The 15,994-nt window shown below is 37.9% G+C and overlaps 1 protein-coding gene across 7 annotated transcripts in view; it reads right to left on the reverse strand.

Annotated features, from left to right (window-relative positions):
• Positions 1-15,994, reverse strand: part of FBXW11 (F-box and WD repeat domain containing 11) — a 122,084-nt gene that overhangs the window by 26,965 nt on the left and 79,125 nt on the right. For 5 of the 7 annotated variants that reach the window (XM_032403707.1, XM_032403711.1, XM_032403712.1 and 2 more), the window contains 4 exons: positions 15,589-15,651; positions 12,220-12,445; positions 3,123-3,309; positions 1,969-2,059 (listed from right to left, as the gene is read on the reverse strand). In XM_032403707.1, coding sequence (XP_032259598.1) covers positions 1,969-2,059; positions 3,123-3,309; positions 12,220-12,445; positions 15,589-15,651 — 567 coding nt within the window. The remainder of the gene's footprint in view (positions 1-1,968; positions 2,060-3,122; positions 3,310-12,219; positions 12,446-15,588; positions 15,652-15,994) is intronic. The other 2 variants (XM_032403709.1, XM_032403714.1) reach the window with 1 other exon arrangement.

Raw genomic sequence — 15,994 nt, forward strand, 5'->3', positions numbered from 1 at the left:
GCAGAAGAATATAAGGTTGATCACAGACTCTGTTACTCACTAGCTGTGTGTTCTGGGGCAAGCTATTTAACCTTGTTAAGTTTCAGTTTCCTTAACTTTAAATAAGACCATGGCCTACCTTTCAAGGCATTGTTCAGAGTGTTAAATGAAGTGTATTATAAAATGCTTCACAAAGTATCTAGCACAAGTAAACACTCTTATTATATGTGTGATACATTATTTTTTATTATTACTACTATTAGTGAATATACCAAAGTATAAAACATTATCCCTTACACTAAGAGATCTAGCCCACAAAAATCTGGAGGAGACTCTTGTGGCCAACCAGTGGGTTTTCCCAAACCACAGTTTAAGAACCACTGGGTAGACCACCATGATGTAGAGGTTTTGTATCAAATAGGGTTTTCCCCCATAGCTCCATTTCCCTCACATCTGCCTCCTCCACTAACTTTAAAATATTATTTCAGCCTGAGGAAATGGTTATGGTAGGTGGTGTCACATGCTATCATGCTACAGAATACTGAGTTCATACTATCGATTAAAACAGTATTCATGAGGATTAAATAAAATAATCTATGTCACCAAAATCTTCAGCCTGATCAAAGTTCTTCCAGAGTTCCCGTTTATTAATATTGACTTTCAACATTGTCCTCATAACAAAGGACTTGCTAAAATTATTCAAGGAAATTTAGAGATACTCTGTAAAGAATAGTTGAAAAAAAAAGCAAGTAATACAGGTTCTAATATATATGCACAAGCAATATCTGAGTACAACTATCTCGGAGTAAGAGACAGCCCCTCTCCCCCGAAACACACACACACACACCCCAATTTAAGATTCAAGTTAACACTGTGTCTCAGCTCCGACACTGTAGGAGCAATTTATTCTAAGTTTTGAACTGCCAACGGATCAATTAATTCCTAAACTTTATGATTTGTCAGGCAGAAGTTTTATATATTTAGCCTTCCCTAAAAGATTACTTTACAGCTCATTTTAGGGAGCTGTCTACTCAAGACAAGGATTTGTTTTTTAAATATGATATTCTAGTCACATTGAGATTTACCATTAGCCTAATGATTCCATCAGTTCACATCTGCCTTAAAGGGGGAGGAGGGGACTCCCCAAAAGGCATATGTTTCTCCATTAATGAATTTTGGCACAATAACTTTTATGTCTATCACCTGGGGGAGAGGATTACTTCACATTTGGGAAACTGAGTATAACTTTATGGGTGATACAGCACTGCCTAGCAAAGGCTAAACTTTTCGCCAAGGAGGAAATACTGAAGTAACCAAGACCTGCCAAGAACACATGTGAAAGAGTTAATGAGAAATGCCTGTGCATGTCTTTCCTGGTTCAAGGAAAAGAGCTAAATAATAAAACTGAACTAATTAGAACACATGAATGATATCAAACATCTCCAATGTTTCTCATCAAGTTTACAGAGTTTTACTGGTCTGGTGAAGTTACACTCACATCCAAAATGGTCCAGGAGCATAATATGCTCTATAAAACCCACTTAACTATTGCTTAGAATCATATTTGAGTCATTTTTATGAAAAAAGTTATGGGAAATTTACAGAGGAAACTGAGACTGTGCCTTCTCCAGTTCCCTCGAGATGGCTCAAAATGTAAAACTGCTGACCTGAAAAACTGTGCCTTGGATTCTGGAAAATTTATCAAATCAGAATAAAAAGCTGACTTTGGATTCAGGTTTTAATTAACTGGCAACCTTGCAGACGTTTTTCACGTTTTAGAAAAGTTAGATCATTTTTTTACAAACAGGCATTATCTACTCTGAAGAATGGCTGCAGATTATACACTGATTATGACACATTTGCTTCAAGAGTTCAACTTAAAAAAAATTACTAGCTCCATGTTGCTAGATCAAAAAACACTCTAAGGCAACATAAAAAGTTGAGAACAAGACACAAAGAGCCCATAAAACAGATAAATCATAAAGTTACCTCTATATCCTGGATAATCTTTGGGTATAATGACCTATAAAATGAATTGGGAGGGCCATCTGTAGGTCTGTTCTTAAACAGGTACTGATCCCTGGCAAATAAAAACAAACAGATGTTACATTTTTGCACATAAAAGGGTGAATTTTATTTAAACATGGTGCTTACAAAGATTCTGTACCTTTCAACTCAGTTAAAAGCAGGGTTTCTGACCGTTAAATTCACACATTAGACACAAGTGTACTTTAATTTCCAGCTCTGTATCATAATCCTGGCCTTTTATTTTCTGAACACCCAACACCTATTAATATAGCCTTTCATTCTATAATTTAATAAAAAATGTTAATGAAGCTTACTTGGTACACATCAAACTTCTTCCCATGAAGAAAATATAGCCCTAACCCTTACTCACACCGCAACCCATACTTCCATCTGTAACATTCTCTCTGTGCTAAGTGGGCCAGGTTACATAAGTGTACAAGGCTCTAAAGTTGTATATAAGTTAATGGGTTATCTGAAAACTCCTGCCCACTGTGCCTTCCACATCTTCAATCAGAAGCAATGACAAATAGCAAAATGGCATTATTTGACTTTCTTATATTTTCTTTTTTTCTTATCTTTTGGTAATAGTATCATCATTTAAGAATAATGTGAAAGGGGGCGCCGGGGTGGCTCAGATGGTTAAGCATCTGCCTTCGGCTCGGATCATGATTCCAGAGTCCTGGGATTGAGCCCCAGATCGGGCTCCTGGCTCAGCGGGGAGCCTGCTTCTCCCTCTCCCTCTGCCTCTCCCCCTGCTCATGCTCTCTCTCTCTGTATCTCTGTGTCTCAAATGAATAAATAAAATCTTAAAAAAAGAAAAAAAAGAATAATGTGAAAGGAAAACCATAAATACATAGATTTGAAAAGGCAAATCGCTCATTCAAACTATATAATACTTCCTAGCGGTTAATCCTTATAAAGGAAATACGCATTGCAAAAGAAATTAACAGCTTTAACTCCCACCCCACCACGCCACCACTCCAGAGCACTCCTCTTTCCCACCTGTTGAAAATGGGCCAACACATTTGGCGAGTATAACTGCTTATTTAAGCAGTCAAACTGACCCTATGTACCAAGAAACTTTTTTTAAGGCAACAAACAACCCAAGAACTTACCACCCTCTTCTTTCTGAAAGCCCCTTCCATAGAGGGTCAGTGCGCACCATTCGTTCAATCAGCTTCTTCCAAAGCATTCCTTCAGAGATCACTCGCTGCCATTCTTTACATACCAGCTCTGCTGCACACAGAGACCTGGCGTCCAGGTAAGAAAGAATGTTTTCTGCTATGTGGTCTAAGCCTTGCTCTACAAAATAGAAAAGGCAGTGAAGGAATGGGAAGGGAGATGGAAATGTACCAGTCACCATTTCTGTAAAGGGAAGAGGAATAAAGAAATCCTGAAGCAGGTAACATACTTGAGTAATATCAAAAGTTCTGCAGATATACAAGTGCATGAGTACATAAACACATACGCTTCTTTTTGGCTCTGAGTTTTTAAGATAAAACAATTGCTGGCAGGGCGCCTGGCTGGCTTGGTCGGTAGTGCATGCAACTCTTGATCTCAGGGCCATTGAGTTCAAGCCCCAGGTTGGCCATAGAGATTACTTTAAAAAAATATATATACATACATATGTGTGCATGTATATATGTATGTATGTGTATATGTACGTATGTATGTATATACATAAATTTACGGCAACAGTTCCTGCGTGTAAAAGCCGATCCTGGACAGTTTTCTATCTGTCAGATATTATGAAAAAAGACTTGTTTGCATTTTCTTTTACATAACTCTTTTACAAAACCACTACAGGAGAACGATTCCTCAAATTTTACAGATGAGGCACAGAGAGGTAAAGTTCTCAAGGTTTCACAACTATAGAGTAGTAAAGCCTACATTGCAACTCTGATCTCTTGCTCCTAAGTTGGTGTTCTTTCCCCTCTGACCTACCGTCTCTCGTAACAAATCATCCTCTTAATACATGACCTATGTGAATCCCTCGGAGCCAAGGAGACAAAAAAGGTGAAACACTGACACAGCTTAAAAAGCTTATGAAAAGTTAAGTGACAATCTAAGAGTTAAAGTCAGGTCTCCTTAGATGTATTTTTGTCAATCATTCTTCATCTCCTTCTTACGGAGGTAAAATGCTCAAAAGCAAGAACCATACATGCCTACAAATTCCTCAACCTTATGAGGCTTATCCCACGCAATGCAAGGGTCCTCCCAAAGACAACTAAGATTCAGAGTCTGCCTGACACTGCCATGGTGTCAACATAGTCAACATTGTGGCCACCTGCAAACTCCCACCCTGTGGTTCTAGTCAAGCCCTCCATAACTACAAAAAATAAAGCTCACCCCCAGGCCTACTGCAGTGGTGGGAATGCTAAACATATAGGCAGAAAATTTCAATTTCAAGTCTAGGTTCACCATGTAGCAGTTCTTTGACATGAAATAAATATTGAAATATAACTGGCCCTTGGTCTTTTACTGTTATAAAATGGTAATCACCAGTAACCATTGTCCTTTCTCACACCACCAGTTAAGAATCAAATGAAAGAATTTTATGAAAAGATTTTAAAGACAACAAAGCACCATACAAGACTAATATTTGCTCTCTTTTTTCAAGATAAATAGAAGCCATATAGTGGCACTAACTTGGCAGGAAATAGGTAAGTCTTTAAAGTTTCAGAGCTCAGTTTTCTCATCTGTATAAGATGGGGAAATAATCTCTATTTTGAAAGTATCAAAATGAGATGATGCATTAAAATGCTTCACAAACTAATGTTGTCTTCAACTCTGAGAATGACACTTTCTACTGTCGACTCTGGTTTACAAGCCTTTCATATCCTAATTGTCCTACTCTGGTCTAGACCTAATACCCAAGCTCTGACCTGATCATGAAGATTACCCTAAAGCCACGATCTTTTCTTGTACATGTCATTATATTACAGTTGGTGCGAAGATTACATCACCTTTATCCAGTAGTCCTATCACAGTAGATTCCTAGACGGCAGTAAGTTAAAATAAATTTCTAAGCCTGTTCCCCAACAATATTTATTTTAAAAAATTCCCCCAGGTCTAAATTTGTATGGCTAATGGAGAGATGAAGGGCAGCTTCATGCAGGAATTTATAGTTATCCTTGCTATAATTCACCTTTGAGACTTGATCTGACCCTTCCATGTCAGCCTCTAGAATTCTGATTCTGTCCTCCAGAAGAGTGGGTATTCCACACCAAAATTCTGCATGATGGTCAAATGCAGTAAGTCTTTATCCCAAGTTCTTGGCAAACATGTTAAATGGGTCAGAACCAAGGACAGCACCCATGATTCTAGATATTTCTATCCAGGCTTCTGTGGGTCTATTCATGAAATACTCACACATACCAATACTGAGCCACTGGTTCTGTAACCATCTGGATGTACCACTGTTCAGCCTATATCTCTCTATTCAGTGTTTGAATATTTGGAGAAACTCTGCCCCATATAAAGACCCTACTACCTTTACCTTTTACATCATTCTTCTGACCCACTAATCTGATAACCTTATCCCCCTCCCCTACCCCGAAGTCAGGCGAATTTGGTATGGCTACACTTTGTATTCTCTTGCTGGTGCTTACTACGTAAAGTTGGTATCACATTTTTTGTTTACAAGTTGGCAAGTAGCTGCTTTGTGTCCCTTTTTTTAAACATATATAACCCAAGTTCATTACAGAAAAATTATAAAATCCATATAAGCAAAAAATTTTTAATCCCTAAATCCTCTCAGAGATAAGGGCTCCTAACATTCCGTATACATCCTTCTAGGCTTACACAACCCTACAGAGTCTTTTTGGCTGCAAATTATTTACCTTTGATAATCCATTTTAAAGGTATGCTAGAGTATAACATCAAATTTATCAGCCAACATCCCCCAAATACACCCACCTCTACTTCTGCAGTTCTTAAAACCAGGAAAAGTGCTCACCGATCATATCTCAGGGTGCTCTCATGCAAGGCTACCAAACACAACTGTACAAGCTGTAAAGGGCACAACTATACCCAGCAGCTCTGCTGCTTCTCAATGTTCCACAATTCTGAAAATCACAACTACAGGTTCCGTCAATATCCTGGCACACAATGTCTTTAGGTCTGCTTGTTTGTAGGAGCTTTGGTTTCCTTTTTGTGTATCTCCATGATCATGTGCCCCTTTCTTCCATCTTCATTTAAAATCAGAGAAATCCATGGATAATCACATACAGTCTTACTTGTAGCCCTCCACTGCTAGGACTAACAAATTAACAAGAATTTCAAATTTCAGAATCTCTCAGACCTCTATATTCATATTTTCTCCTAGTGTCTCTAGTCATGGGCTAATAGATTTAGCTCTTCTCTGAATTTTTCTAATTCTGGGTACTTACCTGACTATCTGCTAGTTTCTACACATCCTATGAGAACACAGTCACCTTTCAAGATCTAGTTTATTTCCATATCATTAACCAAATCCTCCTAATTGGTCATAAACACACCCCTAAACCAATTCCCGTCGTGAGTCCCCTGCTCTCTGAGAGAGGAAATGAATAGGAGACAAGATTGCATCAGATAGTTGCTTTCTCAATGCAGCTTTCTCAATAACTGCAATATCCCCATTGTCTGACTATGAACTGGGAAAGCAGCATCCAAATCTTCCACCTGCTTGGGTGGTCTAGGAGCTGGTTCTCAGAAGCCTGTGTGGTTGTAATTGAGTCACTTAGGGTAAGTGATTTTTAAAACAAATAAAAACAACAAGCAACAAAAACAGATTCCCTGGACATTTTTTCTGGTCTACTGAATCAGAATCTTTAGATGGTGAGGACCAGGAATCTGTATTTTTAGGAAGTGCCACCAGATAATTCTGAACGGTTGGGAACTACTGCTTTATAGCCATGATACACCTTTTAGTCCTCTTTGATTTTTTTCCCCCTTCAATAGCTCACCATTAGACTATCACTGGGTTTCTGCGTAAGGAAATCTCTAACACATATTTCCTCCTCTTTCAAAATGCCATCACTCCAATTCAGTAACATCTCTATGACATCTATGAGATTCACTTTCCTCGGATAATACTTTAAATTCATACCATCATTCTAGGAGGCAGCATGTTTTAGTCTCTTGGTAAATGCACTGGCTGTAGAGTCAGATAACCTGGGTTGAAGCACATCGGTTTTCCCTTTTGGATCTCAGTTTTCCATAAAACAGGAATGATATTAAATGGCTGAAGTGGATGATCTGATATAATCTGCACAATAACCCTCTGAGACAGCTACTCTCAATATGCTCATTTTATGAACTATTTAGCCTTGTTAGGAAAGTTAACAGGAAGAGGTTATTAAGGAGCCTGATACAGAACTGGTACTTGCTAAGTGTCAGTCTCTGTTCTTCCCTCATACCCAAATCCCCTTAGCTGATATCATTGGTCAAAGAAGCTAAGCAATGTTGCTCTTCTTTGTTATTTTCTGCAGAGAAAATGTTGCACTCTAGCAAAGTGCTAAGCCCACTCACATTCCCTTCAAAGTTTAGGGTATCGGAATCCCACAACCTCTATCTGAACACCTTAGAATAGCTATCCCCGGGGCCATGCAGACCATTTAACTTCCTTGTTTCAAGCCTATTCAGGACAAAGAAGTTACTGAGTAAGGTGGTCCATTTGCTCTGGCTAAAAAGCGCTTTGAGGTGTTAAAACTAAGTATTTCTTGGGGCACCTGGATGGCTCAGTCGTTAAGCCTCTGCCTTCGGCTCAGGTCATGATCCCAGGGTGCTGGGATCGAGCCCCACATCGGGCTCTCTGCTCGGCGGGAAGCCTGCTTCTCCCTCTCCCACTCCCCCTGCTTGTGTTCCTGCTCTCACTATCTGTCAAATAAATAAAATCTTAAAAAAAAAAAAAAAAAAACCTAAGCATTTCTTAAGTACCAATATCTGGCTCTCACTGACTCTATCCTGCTGAGACTCCCCCATCTCCCATCACCACCCCCCTTCCCAAGGCAACAAGAGGACACATTATGGTTTCAGAAAACGAGGCCAGAATACAGCACACACAATGCTGAGGAAGTGCTTCTGTTGCTAATTATAGGCACCAGATGAAGGTCTGGAAAAATTTCAATAAATTAAAACAATTAAAAGGCACAAATTTCAAAGCTCAACATGTAAATAACACGATACCAAAATGAAACTCAACTGTAAAATGTCAGTTCAATGCCCTTGACTACAGCCAGTTTTAACACAGCTGCTTAGATCATACAATTATAGTACCTTTTATTATTTTAGAAACACATTTCGAAAAGCAGCTGCAAAGAAACTCCCTTCCCCACCCACTCCTGCTGTCCCTTCCTAGTCACAGATCTAGTTGTAAAATCTGAAGTTAGAAACCTTTTGAAAGAAAAAAAACAATACAACTGCTGACAGCAACAGGACGTCAATGGATGTCTTTAACTAGGAATATACTGACCTAAAGATTCAGACAGAACTGAAGTGAAATGACACTCAGGTCACAAAGTCCAACATGTTGTTGTACCAACAAAGTGGTGCAAACGCCTACCTATATGATGTCAAGATGAATCAATTCAGAAATTAGCGGGTGAATAATTAAAACTTCCTGGCAACAAATCTTATTAACCTCCGGAGAAGCAGGTGTTTCCTGCCTCTCCGGGCTTTTTTTTTTTTTTTTTTTTCTTTCTTTTTTTTTTTTTTTTAAGCTACCATCCTCAGAATACCCACCAGATGTCAGGCATATTACATACATTGTTCTTAATCTTCACAATATCCCATGAAGTATTATTATTATTCCCACACAAAAAAGGAAACCGAGGCTCCAAAAAGTGGGCTCATAGGACTCTTAAGTGCAGGGGCTGGGATTCAAATTTAGGGGCTGTGTAAATCCAACACCCAAGCTCTTTCCACTCTGTCATGCTGGTCTTTGGCCCTTGCATCCAGCCTAAAAAGCCTTAGCTACGCTCTGGTTCTTCCATGTCTCCCAAGACCTTTGATCTAGTCTGTCACATTTACAGTCCATAACGGTTTATCATCCTTACTTGGGGATAAGACAAATGAATAAACCATGGCCAGGAAGCTAAGTGTTTCAAAATTCTTAATTGCTTAGATACCTCACCAAAAGGATTGCCAATGCTTATCATCCTCTTTGAAGTACAATCTGCCTCTACTTCAAATGGTATAAATTTTCCCTTTAACAACAGTTCTCACAAACCACAAACTTAGCCTGCAGAAATTGACATTGCAGACTAAACATTTACCATGATTTTTAGAAAAGCATATCATAATTATCACTTTTTCCACTGAACCAAAAGGAGCCAGAGACCACAAACATTTTCCATTTTCCCTATACTGACAGGTATGATATTCACAGTAAGCATTTAAAAGTGAGAACTATAGACAATTTTTATAGAATTAATGGCTTCTACAATCAAAAGAAGTCTTAAGTTGACAACTTCAACAGAGTAAAACTTCAAACTCAAGATCGTCTACAGTAAAAGTTAAACACCAAACTAGAATAGTGATTAGTAAGTTGCTCCACCCATTATTAAATTTAAGTATGAACATACACATGGACCTGTTTCTTCCCTAATACTCTTAAGGCAGGGTCTTTGTTAAGGAACTAACGCCAATTTTAATCCAAGTCTACTAGACACGAACACAATCAACTAGGCCAGCTTGTCCCCAGCTATTAGATTCATACGTATGATATACACTGACATATGTATATATGTTCAGATCAAATCCTTTTAAAACAAATAGCATTTTAACAAAAATATTTCCATGTCCCAGCCAATGGTCCATTCATTTCATGTAATATTCAATACCACAAAATTCCACTTTAACAGAGATATGGACAATGCCTTAAAATTCGCTGTAATGAAAACTGAATTGTATGCAATTATACTAACCATATTTATATACATAACACATGTTCATCTGTTCTGTCTCTTCTCCAAGACCGTACACTCCCCAAGAGAAGGGGTTGCCTCTGAACTACGTTCTGCAAATCAAGAGAACTTCAACAGTGCCACCTCGTGGATATTCTGTAAATATAAGGTGAGTTTCTTGGCACTCTAAAATGTTTGAGAAGCAAATTACAGGCAAAAATAAAATAAAACCAAAACAGTAGAAAGCAAACAAAAAAACAACAGATTTGCCTGAGAAAAATGAAGCCATAACTTCACTTAGTTAAAAGCACTTATGAGGAACAATTACAATCATCCACTTTATAAAAATTGCCCTATCTTTTTCTTGATGTGAGATGCAACCTGAGTCCACAGAAAGACTTGGGTGCCAGGGGTTCTGAGTTCTGGCACTGCACAAACCAGAGATGCTGCACCAAAGGCTCACTCACCTTACTTAAACCCACCTATTAATTCCCTCTCCCCGACCTCTTCGCCCTCCCTCCCTCTCATACAATTAAAACCATATCTGTTTCTCTCTCTCTCTCATAAGTAAAAGTAATTATTACTGAACTGGGTTGTAAACATGTATTCTATACTTAGGGCCAATTTAAGGAATTTTCCAGAGTAATCCTAACTATAATGATTTTAGCCTTTGCACTAACTTTTGAACCAGCCCCCACCATCACCCACATAATCAACACAATAACCAAGATGTATGATCTTTGTCATTTCATGCAATTTCTCTGATCGCTGGCTTCCCAGTCTATACAATGAAAAAGAGGATTAAGGATGGCTAAGATGCCTCTTAGCAATTAAATACTATACAATTCTAAAAAGAGAGGGTTCTTATTTTCTTTTCTAGAAATACTAATGAATGAAATAGGGCAAACAATACTACATTTAAGCATAAAAACAACAGGAGAGTAAAAATTTTCTAAGCTAACTCTCAAATATCCTTAAACACTCCCCATTGTACGAACACATTTTGGAAGAAAAATTAGAAATTCGAAGCTGCCCAGAGACCTGAGCCCCGGTCCTATCTGCTGTGGAAATCCTTAGAATATGGAGTCCTGATGCACTGTAAATCACAGACAGGCTAAGAGAGGAGCTACTCTTTGAAGAGCTGTCCCGAAGCTCTGATAGGTTAGGGCTGGTGGCAATGGCACTGTTTTATCCCTGGCCATTTGTAGGTCTACCCTGGCATGGCAGTTGTAACCTCTAGACTACACTGACCGTATTAAAAGAAAACATTCTGCCTACCATTCTCTTCAGAAGTGAAATCTATCTTACCTAGTCAAATTTATATTTAAAATTAAAAGAAGAGGAGGAGGAGGAAGAGGAGGAGTGATAAAGAGAGAGAAAAGAGAGAATTAATGAGTGATTAAAAATCAAAGGGGGACAGAATAGGGAGGGCACAGAGGATTTTTAGAGCACTGAAACCATTCTATAGGATACTATAACGATACATACATGTCATTATATATTTGCCAAAACCCATAGAATGTACAACACCAAGAGTGAACCCTAATGTAAAGTATGGACTTTGGGTGATAATGATGTATCAATGTAGGCCTATGTGTTATATAACAAATGAGCCAACTCTGGATGGGATGGTGATGGGGAGTGGGGTGAAGATATGCAAAATATGGGAATTCTCTATATATTCTATTTTACTATAAACATAAAACTATTCTAAAAATATAAGTCTTTTTTTTTTTTAATCAAAGTAAACTTAACCAGAGGAGTATGTGGGTGTGAGGGAGATAGGGAAAGAGAGAGAGGGAGAGACAGAGATAATGAGGGAGAAGATGCAGAAATAAGTTTCAAAAAATGTAGTAAAGACATGCCATCAGTTTTTCCAATATATTTTTGCCATTCCCTATCCTAAATGTCACTTCAGGTACAAAGGAACATCCTAAACTTTGGGACACTTCTTAAAACACAAACACTGTAGGAAAAATTGTCTCATATTTTTTAAAATTACTTATAAAGGCAAAATACAGATTATATATAGACTACATCAAAACTATCAGCATAGCATTAACTCATTAAATTAAATGAAACAATAATATGACCAAAGACCAACACCATTAATCGCAGAAACGGCCTACATTTCCTATATAGATGCTACATTATAACTCCTTTTCAAGTGCCATATATTAAAATACAATATGGGTTCCAAAGAAACTCACACTGTAGTCACACTGTACTCACTCATGCATTTCACAGATATCTACTCAGCTCCACCTAGGCCCTTGGGCTGGACATTCTTCCACTGCTCAGCTTTTTAAAAGACAAGTACAGTTACCTGGTAAAGCAGTAATAAAGTCCCGCTGCAACATGGGCTTCAGGTAAGAGTTAATATGTCCATGCTGATAATGACACATTCGTGAAATAAGGTGTTCCACAAATTCCACTTGATCTGATTCAGACCACTGGTCAAAATATTTAATACACAAGTCTTTTTCTTTTTGATAGTTTCCTTCTGATGGCCTCTTTCTGGAGACGATCACAGATGATGTTCCATTACTTATCTATTTCAGAAAAATAAAGAAAAAATTAATTAGTTTGATAAGGAAAAGAAATCTAATTAGTATTTCATTGGAAACATTTTTTCACCCTGTGCATTTCATCTTAAAATGCCAGTTATACCTTAAAGTCAAACTCATTCCTTCATTAACTCATTCATGAAGTAATTTAAAATGTCTTCAGGGCCTGTGTTCTCAAATTAGTCTCTAAAGTAAATGTCAAATTTACAGCTATTTATAAAGCTAAATGGCATCTCAAGTCATCATTCTCCAAAGCTTATTCTAAAACCATGGGGCTATTAGATAACCATCTTAGAGAACTTGCTCAACTTGGCCAAGTAGCAATGATTGTTTTACTTCCCCAAAGACCAAAGTCAATGCTATATTCCTCTATGCCAATAGTTCTCAGACCTGTGTGCATCACAGTAACAAGAGGGCTTCCTAACTCACAGATTGCCCGGCTCCACCACAGATGTCCTCATTCTATTGGTCTGGAATGCAGCCTGAGAATTTGCATTGCTAACAAGTTCCCAGGTGGTATTGACGCTGCTGGTCCACAGAACACAATTTAAAAACCACTGGTCTATCTAATGAAGAAACCTGAAGGCAATTCAATCTAAAAACTGAATCCATCTCCAAATTGTATCCAGGGTTACTAAACTGCTGGCAAAAAAGTTTAGACTTTCACTCCCTTTTTTTGATCACCTACTCCTAAAGTCACCCAAGGTAAACCACATATTCCTGAAATGATCCTTATCCTATAGAGTTGGCCTATGATATCCCACAGACTCCTATACTAATTGTGCATTTCTCATCAAATCTACATGGTCCTTGCACAAAACCAGTATATTGTTCTACAAATGAAAACTACATACACTGCATCTGACAACAGCAACAGAAAAAAAAAACAACCAAAAAAACAGGAATGCCTAGACTGAAGCCACAACTGTCACTGATGCTATAAGGCTCAATAACATCCCCGTTTAAAAACAAAATTACCTCCATGCTTTTATCAAACATTTGCCAAGCTATCTGCCCATCACTCCTTTGATAGCCCCTTCATGTGTAATACCAAAAAGACTAGCATAGAAGAGAATTTTGATAACTGAAGAGTTATATTACAAACATGCATTAATTCCATTAGGAGCTTATCTCAGAAGTTCCACACAGAAAGAACCAACAGCTTTGTTATCACTATGTCCCCTAAATTAGAATGGACTGAATCCATCCCATAAATATCCATAGAAGTCTGGCTTTCCTTATTAAAATCTTATATATCATACCTGCCTGAAGCAAGTTTTATGTCCACATTTAGAGGTATAGTCAGAAGGCTTTCGGCTCCCACCCCATTTATCTTACCACCTCCTTCTCTAGGAATGTTTTTTCCCTTGTCATTTGGGTGAGGAAGAGCTCAACGACATGGAGTACCACTTTTTTTCCCTTGTCATTTGGGTGAAGGAGAGCTCACTGACACTGGGTACCACCAGAGGGCAGCATTGAACAGAAATTTTTGATGCTGCTTATAGTAAGACCTCTATCTAACAGACCTTAAAAATCAACATTCAAAACAGTCAGAAAAAAATGAAAATTCTTCACTGTGATGATTATCTGCTGGCATAAGGAGCATCTTTGCTACTTTGCTACTTTTAAGTATAAGGGTGTTCACCATAATGTTATAACAGAAAAATTAGAAATAACTGCCCAACTATAGGCAACTGGCTAAAGCAAATAATAATGCATCTACGTAGAGTACTATAATGGAGCCATTAAAATTAGGTTTATAAAGTAAGATTTTAATAACAAGAGAACATGTTTATGAAATCATGTTAAGGAAGAAAAGGCAAGATGCACAATTTTATACAGCATTATAAATATAGTTATTTGTGTGAAGGGGAACACACAAGACAGAGTAAAGGATATGTACAAAAATGCTAAATGTGCCTACTCTTGAGAAAAAGAGCTGTATGTTTTCCTTCCTCTTTTCTTTCTATATTTTGTTCATTATAACTTGTCAAAATAATTGCTTTCGTAACAGGTTAAATATGATGGTAACAACTTGCATTTGTGTACTGCTTTATAATTTACAAAATACTTTCATATCCATTATCTCATTTGATAAGCAAAAGGGTTATTATTTCATCTACAACAGAAGGGTTCCTAACCACCCAGCTTCCCTACAGCATTGGCGTATGAATAACTAGTTGACTGAAAGCAGAACTTATGAAAGAAAAACCGAAAGCCAAAGGTTAAGAGCCACTGTGAATTGAAAAATCAATAGTAAATGAAGAGACTCCTATTGGAAAATAACAAATGTGAAGGAGGAACAGAAGTCAATCTGCACACAGTTCCCCCAAATAGTGGCAAATGCACAATTCTATAGCACATTTTCCATTTCTACTTCTAACCACCTGCTGGGACCAGAAGCATCTTCCTGGCATTGTTTTGCTTTGTTTCATTTCCACCTTAAATTTGTTGGGCATACTTTATTCTTACTAACTAATCTACTCCTTTTGTTTCAAATAAAATGAACCCAGAGAATATTTTAACATTATTTAAGATTTGTTTTGCTTTTAATAGTGTCTTTATGAAGGGAAAAGTTATTTGTACCATAATGGTTGATGAAAGGATCAAATCATGAAACTTTACATACCACTGTCCACACACCCCCACTGGCAAAAAAAACAAACAAACAAAAAACAAAACAGAAAAACCCTGGGGGATTGGGAGGGAAACAGGCAGACTAAAACAGAGCCAGAGGAGAAGAAAACAGAGTTTAAAAGGAAAGAGCAAACTAACAAGAAATGGGGGAGAAGGGTGAGGGTAGCAAGACTAAGTCACCAATGCACACACTGGTATGGCATGGTACTATTCTGGTGACAAAGGACACCACCTTTGGCTTAGCCCGTGGCAATAAACTGAGTATTTTAGGCTACAGACACTTCAGAATCGCTGTAGTAACCCCAAAATTCTTTACTATTCATAATGACACTTCCCTAAGGAACAGAAGATAAATTAGGGTGAATTCTGAAACTAGCAAAAATGCACAAAGGAAAATGCTTGGCTGTTGTTTTTATTGAGGACATGAGCTGAGGGAGCATCTTATCTATAGTAAGTCAACTGCTATCTTATCTGTGCGTCGTCATTCCTACCTGCCAAAGAGTATTTTTCTTTGGGGACTCATCTTCATTTTGATCCTCCATAACTGAAGTGTTCTAAGGGGGGAAAAACAGGTTATTTGAATTATGCCGAGTTTTACAAATCCTAAATAACTACAACAAAATATAATTTTGAAATCCCAAACTAGAATGTATCGACACAAACCCAAGAACTATTTGGCTTGTGACTAACACGTGCCATTTTGGGTCAAGAGGGTTGTGCTCATCTTTCATAAATCAATACAGTTAGTGGCTGGACAAAAGTAAGCATAAAGTCTTTATTTATGAAGGTTGGGCATGCTTAGAAAACAGCTAAATTATGGGACTGGGACTGAGGCTCTACCTCAGTCGTCACTATTACTCTTTCACTTGTGGCAAGAAGCCCAGAGACCCACTAAGT

The sequence above is a fragment of the Phoca vitulina genome, unplaced genomic scaffold, assembly GCF_004348235.1.
Source record: "Phoca vitulina isolate PV1807 unplaced genomic scaffold, GSC_HSeal_1.0 scaffold6, whole genome shotgun sequence".
NCBI lineage: Eukaryota > Metazoa > Chordata > Mammalia > Carnivora > Phocidae > Phoca > Phoca vitulina.